General features: G+C 37.0%; 1 protein-coding gene across 5 annotated transcripts; it reads right to left on the bottom strand.

Moving 5' to 3' along the window:
- Window positions 1–651: 651 nt before the first annotated feature.
- On the bottom strand, window positions 652–14,695 carry cratb (carnitine O-acetyltransferase b). Of its 5 annotated transcripts, none has more exons than XM_074612632.1 (16): window positions 14,363–14,695; window positions 14,018–14,040; window positions 13,710–13,938; window positions 12,711–12,829; window positions 11,946–11,999; window positions 9,431–9,596; window positions 8,012–8,186; window positions 7,113–7,203; window positions 6,442–6,529; window positions 6,242–6,342; window positions 5,075–5,194; window positions 4,344–4,466; window positions 3,479–3,614; window positions 3,308–3,370; window positions 3,079–3,216; window positions 652–1,607 (listed from the first exon to the last, which is right to left on the bottom strand). In XM_074612632.1, exons 1-16 carry the CDS (start codon window positions 14,411–14,413, stop codon window positions 1,404–1,406), a joined length of 1,881 nt encoding a protein of 626 aa, XP_074468733.1. In that variant the 5' UTR covers window positions 14,414–14,695; the 3' UTR covers window positions 652–1,403. The 5 variants fall into 5 exon arrangements, with proteins under 5 accessions (XP_074468733.1, XP_074468734.1, XP_074468735.1 ...); XM_074612633.1 differs by having other exon boundaries at window positions 14,024–14,040; XM_074612634.1 differs by having other exon boundaries at window positions 14,027–14,040.
- Window positions 14,696–15,373: the final 678 nt, after the last annotated feature.

Raw genomic sequence — 15,373 nt, 5'->3', positions numbered from 1 at the left:
TAAGTGCAACTGTAACATCCCAATTTCCCTCCAGGGATCCATTAAGTATTTATTTTATTATAGTAGAAAAATATCATTTAAAATTGATTTAAAAAAACAAAAAAAAACAGCAGCCAATATATAGTTACATGGATTCCTAAGAGATATATTAAAGGGTAGGTCCACAATTTTCAGGTGTCAAATGAGTTTTATCTATTGTAGTGTTGTCAGTTGTGAAACAGGAAGTGTTACCTATATAGTCCCGTGGGTGCTTTCAGTGTCATCTGTCCCAATATGTTTATTGAGCCGCTCCAGACTTTATACCCTCCCTGTGACATCACAAGTTTGAGATTCATCACTCTAGTTTGGGGATTTGGGAGAGAGTTGTTCATGTCTTAGACCATAGGAATAACATGTAGGAATTTTGAAAATGGGTGTAGCTTCCCTTTTAAAAGATCTTTTCCTAATGCAATTTCAATGTAAGTGATTGGAGACAAATGAGAGGTTGGCAGGACTTCTTGTGGTTTACTGCATAGCTGAAATAGCTCACTGATTTCTGCAGGGACGCCATAACACAACACAGGCACACACTAGTAAAACAAACACAGCTCCACCTTCGCTAATAACTGTCATACACTCTCTCACACTCACACAAAGCATGTAAACGAGGAATCATGTGATAGCTAGGCTTTATTTAACCAGTCCTGCAGGTAGAGAGCAAAACAACACACCAAAAGCCTCTTCGCATTCATTTCAACATACAGCAAATACATTCTGAAGATCAAGTCGCTCGACTCAAAGAGAGAGACAAACGCACCTGTTGCACTGCCACCATTAATAACCAGCTTTCTGGCTTTTGGTCCATTTCAAACAGGCGCGTTCACCCACACAATCAATAGTTTCCATCAGTATTTGTCAATTAACTCTGATGGCAGTGCAACACATGAACACATGAAACATATTCATTCTCAACAAGAGGGTACTAGAAAGGCTACCGGTCATCTCATGGCGTGTAAAAAGGAGTGCAGTCAGTTTTAAAACACAAATGTTTTAGCTTGTTCTGACTAATGACGGAGTGTCAGGTTGACTTTGGTTTGCTTTCACTCAGACAGATTGCAGCATTAGAAGCCCTTTAAGTGCGTCCACTGTAGCAAATATAACACAGCTTGCTCGCTCAGCTCTTGCTAGAAAAAGGAAAGTGATTTATTGCTTCACCGAAAGCTATCAGAAAGCATCAAAAGCACCTCAGAGACATGTTCGGTCTTCAATACTCGCTCGGATTTAACCGCTTTAGTGAAGCCTTACATGCACAAGAAAACATCATCATCAAGACTTCTACAAAATGTTGTTTTAAGAAAATAAAGTATTGTTTTTTTCCCCCCATGTGTAGAAGAGTGGGTTTATCCTGTTGGGCAGCAGCAGCTCTACACAGTAGGCTCTAGCAGCTCCTGTAGCTGACACAAGGTTTCCTTCAGGGTGAGAGCTAGCGTCTCTGCGTGCGTCTCCTCGCAGCAGTTGAAGGCGGTGATGGAGAAGTGGACGTGGTCCGCCTGGGGGTTGTAGCAAATTGCGTAACCGTCGGGAACGAGGGGCCCGAAACACATCACGCTGTCGGTGTTCGCCGGCACCTGAAGGAGCAAAAGAGAGAGGATTAACGCGAGGTAATGTATCACAAGAGAGAAAGTTAGACCTGCACACATATAATGTAGACACTACGACTGTGGCTGAAAACAGTATCACAACAATGTTTTCCTGATATTGATTAACATTTTATCACAATATGGCGATGTATGCGAAATACAACAACAATTCTACTAGTAATAATAATCATAATTATTAAATACACACATAAAATCATCAAATATTTGCCTTTCAACTGGACAAAACACTTAAAATGTGTAAAACAAAACTTCAATAATAGTTTGTTTGACTTGGAATCATTAATTTGGACACCAATATTTTGTAAAAGATAATAAAAAATGAAACAATTAGTCAATTATTTTATTAGTAGATGGATGGAAAATTATTTTTTTCAAGGAAAAGTACCAAATATTTGCTAGTTTTCCTCTAGTGTGAAGATTTCCTGCCTTTTCTTATATAATAAATTAATATAGTATTCAGCACATTATTCAGTAATGAAAGTATAGTTAGTTGAGGCTCTAAAAGATAACAAGATATGATCATATCATATCGCCCAGCCCGTAAAGACATTATTGTCAAATAGCTGAAATCACAATTCAGTGGTTCCTAAAATTGGGCGAATATTTGAGAGAAATCAATGGGTCCCCAGAAAATAAACAACAATAACAGTTCACTACTATTTCAGTACCTAGTTAGCACAATGGAAATGTTTGTTTGCTTCATAGATTTCACCTTCCCTCTGTTTCCATACCACTAAATGCCACATACCATTAATAATATAAGGACTATACGGACAAAAAAACCCAAGCAGACCTATTTGTGTGTCCTTGATATCAAAACATCTGACAACATCATTTAACAGTCCTTATCAATCTTTTACAAATTGATCTATTAATCTAGTGTCGACGTGTGGTGTCATTGTTCATTGTTCTGTATGTAAATTACAAGTCTAGACTGAATAGAGTGTGAAAAGGTGACGTTAAAGGGAAAAAGTGTTGACTTTGATCAAGCATGATGAATCCAGAGTGAATCATCAGATGGAGAAAACTCACACAATACACAGTAGCTGTCTACACTGTAAAGGGATAACAGGACAACATGTGATACCAGGGCCATAGAAACCACACAAGCTTCTGCTGTCAAGAACATAATTAAAGTCAAATCAGCTGAGGAGCAAATAACCTACAGTACCAGCCTGAATGTCATCAAAAAAAAACAGAAGATAAGCAGCGTGATTGCTGGAAACTCCTAAATTGCATTGTGTTAGCAGTGAATGCTCCACAATAAAACAACATCACATGCTTCAGAGCAACAGGAAAACTGCTGATCACCTGCTGAAAGTTCCCTCTTATATCATCATATCAAGAAACAAAAACTAAATTCCCACTTCCTGTTGTGCTACAGGAGCGACAATAACATCTGTGAAAACAAACCAACAAAGAAGAAAGAGATACATACCTGCCCCGTTCGGAGTTTCCAGTGCGTCGCGAGGCCGTACGCCGTGTCCATGAAGATTTTGGGGATGCTCAGTCCGTCCTCGATGGCCTGCAGCTTGAGCCCCAGCAGGTGGTGGTTGATGCCGTGTCCTTTAAGTACCTGAACAGAGCAGATTAAAAAAAAAAGAAGATTTCAGAGAGAAGTGTTTATCAGTTAATAACAGACAGATAATAGTCAACTTGTTATTTACCTGCTGAGTCACAGCTGTATAGGCATCAACAGCTTCTCTGAACAGTTGCCGCTTTGCTTCCGGCTGCAACGCGAGAAATAAAACATTACATTTCTCTTCGCTATTAAATCAAATCAAGATAAAATGAATCCCGCGTTGGCCACAGAGGAACAGTTCACAGGCGTTTCTCACCGATACGGACGCATCATCGAAGGCAAGAATGAACTTGAGCGTCTGATTTGTGGGCGAGCGGATATATTCCATCCTTCCTCCTCGAAACATCCTCTGAGAGGCGATGTCACAGGCAGGACAGACCTCGTTGTGGACTCTAAATAAAAAAAAAAGGAAGAACAAAAAGGATCAGTTCAATCTTTATTCTTATTTATCCTCGATATACGTTCCAGGACAAACCACAAATAATACAGAAATAAATGATCTAAATCAGGGTTTTTAAAGTCTACATTATGAGCCTAAATAATGTCAAAAAGATATTATTTACATTATTTATTAATATATTTTGTCACTTTTCTTTGGGGGATCTCTACGTTTTGGAGCTATAAGTTCCCATAATGCTTTTGTAGATGTAAACAGGAAGTACAATGTTGTCATGGAGTCAGTTAGTTAGCTGTGGGCTACAACTTGATGCCCTGTTTGTTAAACTTTTGTCAAAGTGGCATCATTAAAAGCATGCCGAATTAGCTATTAGCAGTTCCTGTTTGCAACGTACTTATGGATGAACAGACAGCTAATACTGGATTACTTTAATACTCAAGAAAACTATAAAATATGATGATTCTCAGGCAAGTTCTGGAGTTACAAGCAGCATCGTTTTTCTATGACCTCTAAGCCTATTTATGGATGTTTATTCGCAGTTTATTCAACATTTGTTTCTTTTAAATGTGCTCTATAAAAAACTTCCCTTCAAAAAATCAAAATCAAAAATAGAAGGTAATAACATCGTGAGAGTTTCTAAAGGTGGATTTTCTTGTGATGCAAACATTAAAATAAAACTTGATGTTTTGAATTGGTTAAAGTTAGTGATGTCTCTGTGACTGACCTGTAGTAGGCGAGCTGCAGGGCGACCTGGATGAAGGAGTTTGGACTCATGTTGTGCTGCTTTGGAAGTTCCTTACCAAACGTGGTGAAGTTGAACACGTTCACGTCGAGGTCGTTGATCAGTCTGCAGGAAATTTAAAACTTGTATTTGTGATCAAATGATTCCAAACTCAAGATTCATTTACTATTTTTTTCTGGAGCTGATGATAATAGGTGGTTGTAAATGGGGGGGGGCTGGTGCCGGGGTTTCGCAACTCGTGTCTCTGTTCATGGATGGTCCGACACCTGACCATTCACTGAGGAAGGCTGTGAGATCTGGCCAAAAGCTAGTAATTGAGCCTTTTATTACAGAAATGTGTTCCCAAGGTCAAGAATGAACCTCCATGCTCATTATTTGTATTATCTTTTCTTTTACATGGTAAGTATGACATTTTCTTAGCACTTCATATTGCAATACAATAGATTTTCAGACTTTTAAAAAGTCAGTCAGCTTTCTGTTTTGTCAAGGTTACTACATTCACACAGAAGATAAACATGTTTACTCTCCTCTGGCTTTCCTTTAGGCCCAAGTTCATTTCAGGTTTGTTAGATTTTGAGACAAAAGCAAACATGTAGCTTACGCTGTGCGGCGAGGCCATTCTTCTCTTATCACGACGAGTATTCTGCAGAAGGACTCTACATTTACACTTAAACACTCCACGCTATTCAGCAGAATAACTGGGATGAACTTACATGTCGAGGTTCTGCTTGGCGTGCTCTATGTCTCTCTTAATCTCTCGGTCTATGTGGAAGTAAAGCTTCTTGGGCATCGGCAGAGGGACCAGCGGCGCTCTCTTTGGGTCTGGTTTCTCACTGCAGAAAACAAGAAAACACACATTTATTTTCCATCTTATCATAATGGTCCATTTTGACTAAATCTGTGAGGTAATCACTGTGCATTTTGCTTCCCTGTGTTTACAACTGCTCTGTAATGAGACATTTAGCTGCAGCTTTAGCACCTCCTTGGTAACTCTTTGCCAGCCGCCCTGTGGCCTCTTGTTCCAGTCGCTCTTATGAGAAAAATGTCAAGCGTCAAATGAGTGTGAAAATGTGTGTCAGGTTGTGGATAAACTGAAAAGTAAATATATTTATGTTTCATTGAACACAGAGTGTCAGTATGAATTATAGTTTCGGTGTGTGGATTGTGAGAGTAAAGATTAGGAACAAGGTTTAGTAACAATGAAGGTTTAGGTTAAACAGAGTTTGGCTTCAATATGACACATTTAAAGCCAACAGACATGTGGACAGTCTTGACATATGATATTTTCTGGTCGGTTGCGAGAGTCTTAACTGGCCCTGTAGGATAAAGCACTAAAGAGCCACACAAGCACACTTTATATACCCATCTCTATATTCTGGTAACAATCAGGTTTTAGGTTAAAAGAGTTTAGCTTTAGCAGTTAATACTTTAAGTTAAAAGACAATTAAACAGCACTTTCATATATGAAATAAGTGTCCAGATCTAACTGGGGTTAGCGTGGGTCACTGGTCAATGGTTGGTAAATAAATATTAGGATAAATATTGTAAATAAATATTGAAGAACTGAGGGAAATGCAAGAAAAAGAAAATCAAAAGAATTAGATAAATCTAATTAAAAAAACAAATACTAAAAATATTTAATTTAATTTATAATAGTGATAAGTTTTTGTCTTTTACTGGTTTAAATTATCATATAAATTTGGCCCTGCTCAATTTAAATGCTCTGGGATGTATACAACCAGTAACATGTGGTTATATAGATATATATATATATATATATATAGATGCTGTTATATTTTAACTCAAATAAACAGTGAAGTGTCTGAGAAACACTGCGTCAAGATGTGATGACGTCTCTCCACATTAACCCTTAATCTCACCAGTAGTCGATGACGTGATCCAGCAGCGTTGCTATGGGCGGACCGTCGGCTGTGGCTGATTCATACAGAAGACCCCACGAGCCGTCCTCGCCCACCACAAACTATTCAGACACACACAGACATCAGTTAACCTGCTGTATATCAGTTAGTCAGTTATGTAACCTTTCCTTGTCCTACGTGAATATATTGCTGCTGCTCACCTGCAGCGTTTTATCAAACCAGCGGTTGCCGCTGTTGGAGAACGTCCCGCCTCCGTGCAGAACCTGTGCTGCCTTGCGGCTGGCGTACCTGTCAATCAAAGTTGGAACAAACAAAATCAACACACAAAGGAGAAACATATCAAAAGACCAGCGGTTAAGTATGTTTACTAAAATCTGTATTTGTTTGTGATACAAACAGAATAATATAATATTTTATAATAAAATAACTGTGAAAGCAGCCATTCTGCATAATGAGTACTTTTACTTTTAATACTTTAAGTACATTTTGCTGATAATACTTCTGTACTTTTACTTGAGTAACATTTTGAATTCAGAACTTTTACTTGTAATGGAGTATTTTTAAACAACGGTATTTATACTTTTACTCAAGTAAAGGATCTGAGAGTACTTCTTCCACCTCTGCAAGTGACTCCAAAAATGCAAAACAAGCTGCCAACAGCGAAGACATTTCAAATGGAGGAAGTGACAAAGGCACGTTGCTTAAGGACCTAATGTCAACAGACAGCACAATGATATCTGAACACACACACACACACACACACATGATTGCACAACAACAGAAATACCTGAGTGTGCATTATGAGACAGAGGAAGGAGACAAAGAGGTGGAGAGAGAGGAGGAGGTTGTTTGTGTGAGTGTGAGTGCATACTTCTCATCTGATATCCTCATGACCGGAGAGTCCAAGCACAAGGAGAAAAGTCCCGTCTCTATCAGCCGCACCGACTCCTTGTTAAGTTTGTCTGAGTCGCAAAAAGAAGAACATAAAAACAAAATCTGAGTATTTAAAAATGTCAAGATCAAATTTAGTGCTTTATATCTCTAACACAATATCTCTGATTCACTGCTTTGTTCTCACTAATGCCGCTCCCTCTCTTCATTCACTGGTGGCCAACTTTGAATGCCGTGTGTTTATAAACAGCATCCGACAAATGTAACGTATTATACCTTTAACATTTATCATACTTGAAAGTTTTGTTTTGAAACATGTCTTTTATAACATACACATTTTTACACAATAGTTTTGCTTATTTTAGCACATTAACTCACATACAACACAGCTCACTAAAGCAGGTTTCAGATTGATTTCCAGGTTTCAGTTCATGCATTCAAGCATTTTCAGATGTTTAAAACTTGCTTGTGAGCAATGAGTCATCTTTCTTTTATCTGTCAAAGTCGTGCATTCTTTGCAAAGAAGTGTTTAGTTTAGCCCTGATGGTGGATTTAAGGAAGCTCAGACATCTAGGATCTGCACTCACAAGCTGTGTGAAGATGTTCAGTGAGCTCAACACAGATGGGATGAAAATGATTTGATGAGAAACTGTTTGTTTTTTTGCATTAGGACATGTTTTTGTTTGATAAATTAACTGTCATGTATAGAAAAAAAGCCATACATTTTTATGTCCTTTCACAAGCACGTTTTTCTGCTATTTGATTATTATAGTGCAGTGAAATTAAATGGAATAACATGCAAATTATGACAGTAGTATATACGTAGAATCGTAGTGTATTTGGAAACACAGTAAATGTGTATGTAGTCCTGTGATGTACCTGTCAGCAGCCGGTTGTAGGCCTGTCCCCAGGTGTGACGGTGCTCGCTGGTCAGGATGCCCATCGGCTCTTTGTCCGTCTTCCAGGACTGAGCCCTGATCCTCATCAGCTGGCTGTGGATCTGACTCTCCGTCATCCGAGAGCCGTCGCTGTTGTAAACGTCCAGCTGGAAGAACTAGTAGAAAAACAGGAGGCCATCCTTGTTAACGTCTGCCCTCTGTGGATGAGTTTGATGAGAGATGTTAGAGGGTTTGGTGTCACCCGACCTAAACAGTCCACCGCACAATGTTGTGTTTAGTGCTTATGTGTTTTTCAGAGATACAGACTGTGTTGAGTGAGTTGTGTTCACAGTTGGCATATTTATAGAGATTCATTTATTCTCTGGGGCTTTTCTCTTTCACAATCGCCACCCACACCGACATGTGCAGTGCTGCTGCTCTCAAGCTGAATACTAGTTTTTCTGCTGACACTTTTTTTTTTAACAATAAGTGACTATATTTTGATATATATTATTATTTTTCAGTCATTTTTTAAGCAAAAATGCCAAAAATTCACTGGTTCTGACTTCTCAAATATATATTTTTTCTGGTTTTCTTAATCTAATATCATAGCGAATTGAATATTTGGGGGTTTTTGTACTGTTGATCAGACAAAACAAGCTATTTTCATGACGTCAATTTGTCCCTATTTTATGATATTTTATAAAACAAACGATTGATAGATTATTTGGGGGAAACAATCGTAAGGTAAATCGATTAAAACAATCGTTAGTTGCAACCTTACTTGGGATTAGACCTGCAACGATTAGTCGATTGATCGATTAGTTAATCAGCACAAAATTTATCTGCAACTGTTTTGATAATCGATTAATTGCTTAAGTCATTTATACAGCACGAATGCCAACCATTTTTGAGATTTCAGCATTTCAAATGTGAATATTTGCATCTTTTCTCTACTTTTTTTCACCATTTTTTGTCACTATATAGACCAAACAAATGACCAAGAAAATAACAGGCAGATTAATCATTTGTTAAAATATTATTTGTATCTGATATGAAGACAAGAGAAGGTGAAATAAAGGTAAAGAGCACATATACGTCATATAAATCTATGAGGCTTGTCATAAGTTAAAAGGACTGGGATCAGATTTGTTTTGATATTTCTCTCTTAACTGCTGCCAAATATGTGTCCAATAAAAGAGCTTCTTTGTGTGTCGTGTGACTCCTGTTTACACGGCTCTGTGCAGCTGTGATTGGTTTATGGCTTAAGGAATCTAATAAAACAGGCAGCAAAGTAAAACAAAATAAAAAACAAGTGTGACTGCACAAGACTCAACGTGCCTGCAATGTCGTATAACTTGTTATACGACAAGGAAGAAAAGAGAAAATATAAGTCCGACAGCGTCATCTGTTGTCCCACCTGGTAGTTCCTGACGACCGTGATGTGCGCCGGCGAGCGACGGGTGCGGCCGTGGTGGGCGATGTAGTCGTGTTTGGGACCGGGGATCCTGCAGGAGGAGAAGAGGAGCGGGTAGAGCTCCATGCACAGAGGATTCCCTCGCATGTACTCCACCGGCAGCTGGCCACTAACAGAAAGATGAAGACAATGTCCTAATGTTAATATTTAATAATGTAAAAAGCAATAGATTTCCCTCTGTACAGGAGTAATAGAAGCATAGACTTTTTAATTGCCACTCTGTTGCTAGGGCAACAACGTTGGTCCAAGTTTACTTCCTGTCAGCTACTGCATTAAGAAACGTTGAAACAGGAAATACAAAGCAGCCCATTTAGAAGGTTTATGCTGTCAAGTTTGAAAATGTCTATAAAGTAGTAGAAAATGGAAACACTTTAGTAAAATGTACCTCAAAGTTGTCCTTAAAGTAGTACTTGAGTAAAAGTTAAAGGTCCCATATTGTGTTCATTTTCAGGCTCATACTTGTATTTTGTGTTTATACTAGAACATGTTTACATGCTGTAATGTTAAAAAAAAAACTTTATTTTCCTCATACTGTCTGCCTGAATATACCTGTATTTACCCTCTGTCTGAAACGCTCCGTTTTAGCACATGTCACTGGAACTGCTACGGAATTGCGTTGCTAGGCAACAGTTTGGGTCCATGTTTATTTCCTGTCAGCTGATGTTATTCACATACACTGCAACAGGAAATAAACTGGGACACATTTAGAATGTTTACGTTTAAAACCGTGTAATGATCTAAATATTGTATATTTGTTACATCACAAATGGACAGAAATCCTAACGGCTTGTTTCAAACGCACAATTTCTGAATACGGGCTGTGTGTATTTCTCCGTATATTGAGCATTTTGATAGTTTAACAGTATTTATATAGCACTTAAACCTGCTTTATAATATAAAAGACATGAAAATCTCACTTTTTACAATATGGGACCTTTAAAGTGACCCCTGCCAGAGTTAATTAAAATATATTGCTGTAGATCATATTATTGGAATATTATTTCTGATGCATAAACATCTAAGTATTTAATATTGTAGTTGGTGGAGGTGGAGCTGATTTTACCTACTTTTTATACTGTTGAATTTATAAACTAATGTTTTGTTGTTACTTTAATAATATTAATATTTTTTAGACTTTTTTTTCCAACATTTTTTCCAGACTTTTTGTTTTCAGGAATTTTTCAGACTTTTTTTCCAACATTTTTCCCAGACATTTTTTTCCAACATTTTTCAGGCATTTTTTCAAACTTTTTTTTCAGACATTTTTCAGTCTTTTTTCAGACTTTTCTTGGGACATTTCTCAGACTTTTTTTTTTTTTTCTTTTTTACCTTTTTCAGACATTGTTTAGACTTTTTTTCCAACATTTTTTCAGACATTTGTTTTCCAACATTTTCCAAACTTTTTTTTCAGTCTTTTTTTCCAACATTTTTCAAACTTTTCTTTTCAGACATTTTTTAAACTTTCCATAATTTTTCAAACATTTTTTTGGGACTTTTTTTAAACTTTTTTTTCAGAATTTTTTTCCAGACTTTTTTTGGGACATTTTTCAAACTTTTTTTTTTTTCAGGCATTTTTCAGAGTCTTTTTTTCCAGCATTTTTCAAACATTTTTTTTTTTTTTTTTTTAGACATGTCTGAAAAAGGTAAAAAAAAAAAGAAAAGTCTGAAAAATGTCACAAAAAAGTCTGGAAAAGATGTCTGCTTTGCACAGATACTGTTACACACACAGTGTTGGTAAATACATGATGTAGACACATATTTAGATGGCAGCCAGGCTGAAGGATGAAACACTAAAATAGAAGCTAGTGAAAGTAAGTGTAACACAAGAGAATCAAAAGTTACTGTAACATTTGAACAACAGTTTATATTAATAACTGACTCTAAAGTGTGCAGCATGAAATTATTAGCAGTTGGTTTAATTTAAAGGAGTTACTCATGAACGTTAATACTCACTGTATTCATCCCTACAGAGCAGTAGTACTGACACAACACAGAGGTGATCTATACACCATGAAATGTGGGTTTTATTGAGGTCAGTATGAAATAGAAATGCTTCTTATCTAGTGGTGGAATATAACTAAGTCCATTTACACAAGGACTGCATTTAAGTACAGTTTTAGGTGCTTTATACTTGAGTTTTTTCCATTTTATGGTGCTTTATACTTCTAACTTTCAGAGTGAAGAATTGTACTTTTTATATTTACTAGTTATTTTCAGATTTTGCTGATTATTTTTTATACAAAACACATGAGCTTCTAAAATATGATGTTTTGTTCAGTTAACAAAATATCCCCAGATTTCTTTTTAAAAGTGTATTTACTTTCTTTTAAAACCTGTGTATTAGAAGTATCTAAACCTGTTTCTAAAAACAACTTGATTTAAATTAAAAACATGTTGGACTATTCTCACTGCACTGCAGTTAAAATCAGTTAATGTGTCAGTCAACGGTCAAACTTACGTGTTGACTTTGGCCTTGAAGTCCAGAACTGCTGCGATCAGTTTGGATGCAAACCTGAGTGGAGACAAACATGTTGTTTTTATTATGAACACAGTTGATTTATGTGCCCTCTCTTTTTTTAACATGCAGAGGTGGGAAAACCATCACTGTACAACACAAACAGTTCATATTCAGTTAAATCTGCTAAAAGGTGTCAAATTACACCTAAAACTTGCAAGAATCTCTGCAAAACAACCACATTTGAAGCTTGACAACGATGACTTTTTTCAATTTATGCATTTATTTTTTAAGGTTGTAGAGTTTCCTCGGCTCATAGAGGAGCAGGTGATCAGGTTAAACGATTTTAATGATCACAGAGATTTACAAAATAAACAGGTGTGTGTATACAGGGGCAACATCCTGACCAAGTGTCTTTACTGGAAACAAAGACGCAGCACTAAAATAAACACTTTTTTTTGTCTGCTTGGACTGAACTGTCTGACAGTTATGGGATTTTATTGATTGATCCATTTATTGATTATGAAATATGCAGATGAATGCAGGCTCTATTACATTCGAGTGCTTATCAAAGAATAAAGCAATGGATATTTCACACATTTTATGGGGTATTACAGATTTTTTTCCCGGGATTTTACCAATTTATTTTGGATATTTTACTTATAATTTTCAGATGTTTTATTATTTTTTCAGGTATTTTACAGATTTTTCCCCCGGATATTTTACAGACTGTGTTGCTGTAGAGTGTATATGTTGTTGATGACTCACACTAGCTGGCTCCTCCAGCCGTTATAATCTCTCCTGGGCAGAGAGATGGCCGGGTTCGAGTGCACAGGCAGCGGCTGTCTGCTCTCCAGGTACGCCAACTGCACCCACCAGGGCGAGATCTACACACACACACACACACAGGATTGACATACATCTATTAATATATATGTGATCTATTGGTCTTGGAAAGACTCATGCAGGCTGGGCAGATTATCTGCATGACACAATAATAGAAATTTGATTCATTCAGTCATTGTAAATCGATCTATATTAAGGAGGTTGTGTTTTCAGTGCCATTTATTTGTTTACAAGTTCGCAAAATAGCTCAGAAACCCGTTAAAATGTTCATATAAATTACTGCATTTACTTTAATGAAAGAAATATATACACATGCATTTTAATGCAGATCAGGATCCAGGTGCTGACTAAAAAAAATAATATTTAAAAACCCTACATTTTTCAAGACTTCCAGTACATTCCCTCGCTTTTCTTAAATGAGGTTTTACTTTGTGTTGATGTTTTTTAAATTGCTCTCGTTTGTGAACATCCTGCCTGTTTGATATTTCATGCTATAAATGCTTTTACTCTGAAGCACTTTGTAACTTTTGTTTTGAAAAGTGTGATATAAATATAGCTTTACTTATATTAAATTTTGCAAAACATTGTTTTGTGTTAAAATAACTACAGAAAAAGGAGTCGATGCCCTGAATGAATACTGTGCTCTCAAATCAGAATAATGACAGTATGCACTTATTAAAATGACAAATGTAGGATTGTGCAGCCTTTCTTGTGCACACTTTTTTGTGAATTTTGACTTTCTTTGCAGTCAGAGTTTACCTTTCTACAAGAGGTGAAGAGAAGGTATGTGTTTTGGCCTGACATATTGATATATAACTGCTGTTATAACCCACCCAATGAATGCTTTACAAACACCCATATCAATGTCTAAACATCTGCCACGTTTCCCACAATGCTCCAGCAGACCAGACAGACACAGACCCAGTTCTTGGTGTTCCTGGCTCTCTTCTCCAGCCCCGCCTGCAGCCGAGCACCGAGGCCTCCAGACCTGCCGAACTCGTGCACCATCCTGCGGGTGTGGCTGAGTTCATCCGGGGGCAGCAGCGGCTCCAGAGTCCTCAGGTAGCCCTGCAGGGTCTGGATCAGAGGGGGGACAGGCTGGGCAGGGGGCACCGAGGAGGAGGAGAAACACAGCTGCTGCTGCTGCTGCCTCAAGGAAACCTGGAAGAAAGGACGAAGTGAGGGACATATTTATTTATTGCACTGCAAAAACTTTAAAACTGTGCAACCAAAGCTGCTGCCTCAAGGAAACCTGGAAGAAAGCCAAGAGAAGTGAGTGAATATATTGATTTATTGCACTGCAAACTCACATTAAAACTCTGTGCAAAGTTTGCAAAAACATTAAAACTCTGTGCAACCACAGCTGCTGCTGGTTGCATGAAAGTTTGACTAAATGCCAACTAAAGCAGGGCTCGACTAACTAGGGCGTATCAAATTAGGAAGTATGGAAGACATGACAGTGGAGACATGATCAGCTGCCTCTTATTCGTTAAACAGACACGTTGCTATAATAACTATAACTATATGAAATGATATAAGCTGATATGTCAACAGAAAAACAGAAAACAGCTCACCAGAGACAGCCATGCTCTGCAGGTTCCTGCTTGAACTTTCCTCATAATCATGTTTCCTTATTGTCGAAATCCACTCTGCGTCGCATCTATGATGCAAACAAAAACAGCTCTGGCTTTATAATCTAATAACTTGTTGCAAAATGAAGAAGAGCTACTTCTTCGTCTTCATGGTGGAAGTAGATCAGATGAGAGTCCTCGTCGCTCGATGGATCCTAGTTGTTTGAAAACATCCGCGCATGTGGTAAAAACAAAGTCAAGCCTTCCTTCAAACTGCGGGCGTGCAGGGATTCACGTACTGGATTAAGAACTGACGCTACAAGCCTGCACACGTGTTGACGTAGAAAATGTTTCTGTAAACAGCTACGTCACCAGAGCCGAGAAACGTCATCAGTGTGTAATACCTGCGTCTCACCGCAGGGTGTCGCTGTTACACCTCATGATAAATGTAGTGGTTTACTAACTTTTTGGTCCTTTTTTCCACATACAGTGTATATGTATATGTATATATATATACATATAAATGTATGTATGTATATATATATATATATATATATATATATATATATATATATATATATATATAGGATTAAATATATATTTAATCCTATTTAAAAATGTTACTGAAGTATGTATATAGATATTTTTCTGCACTGAGTACATTTACTTTTAATACCTTAAGTACAATTTCCTGATTGTACTTACATACTTCAGTAGCATTTAAAAAAAGGATTAAATATATATATATATATATATATATATATATATATATATATATATATACATATATATATATATATATATATGTATATATATAAAGGATTATAAAGTATATATTATATATTAAATATATATATTCATACTTTTTTTCAGGTGTAATCTGCTAATTTAAAACTATATATGTTCATAATTTTTACATTTTCCATGGCAACTGGGAAACTCCATCTTTCGGGGGAAGATCATGTGATACAACTGAAAGCCCCAGAACAGTTCCCGAGAACATTATGGTGAGAT

This window comes from Sebastes fasciatus, chromosome 17 (genome assembly GCF_043250625.1).
Source record: "Sebastes fasciatus isolate fSebFas1 chromosome 17, fSebFas1.pri, whole genome shotgun sequence".
Lineage (NCBI taxonomy): Eukaryota > Metazoa > Chordata > Actinopteri > Perciformes > Sebastidae > Sebastes > Sebastes fasciatus.
Note: the sequence above shows the minus strand (reverse complement) of the source record. Positions and strands in the feature narration are given on the sequence as shown.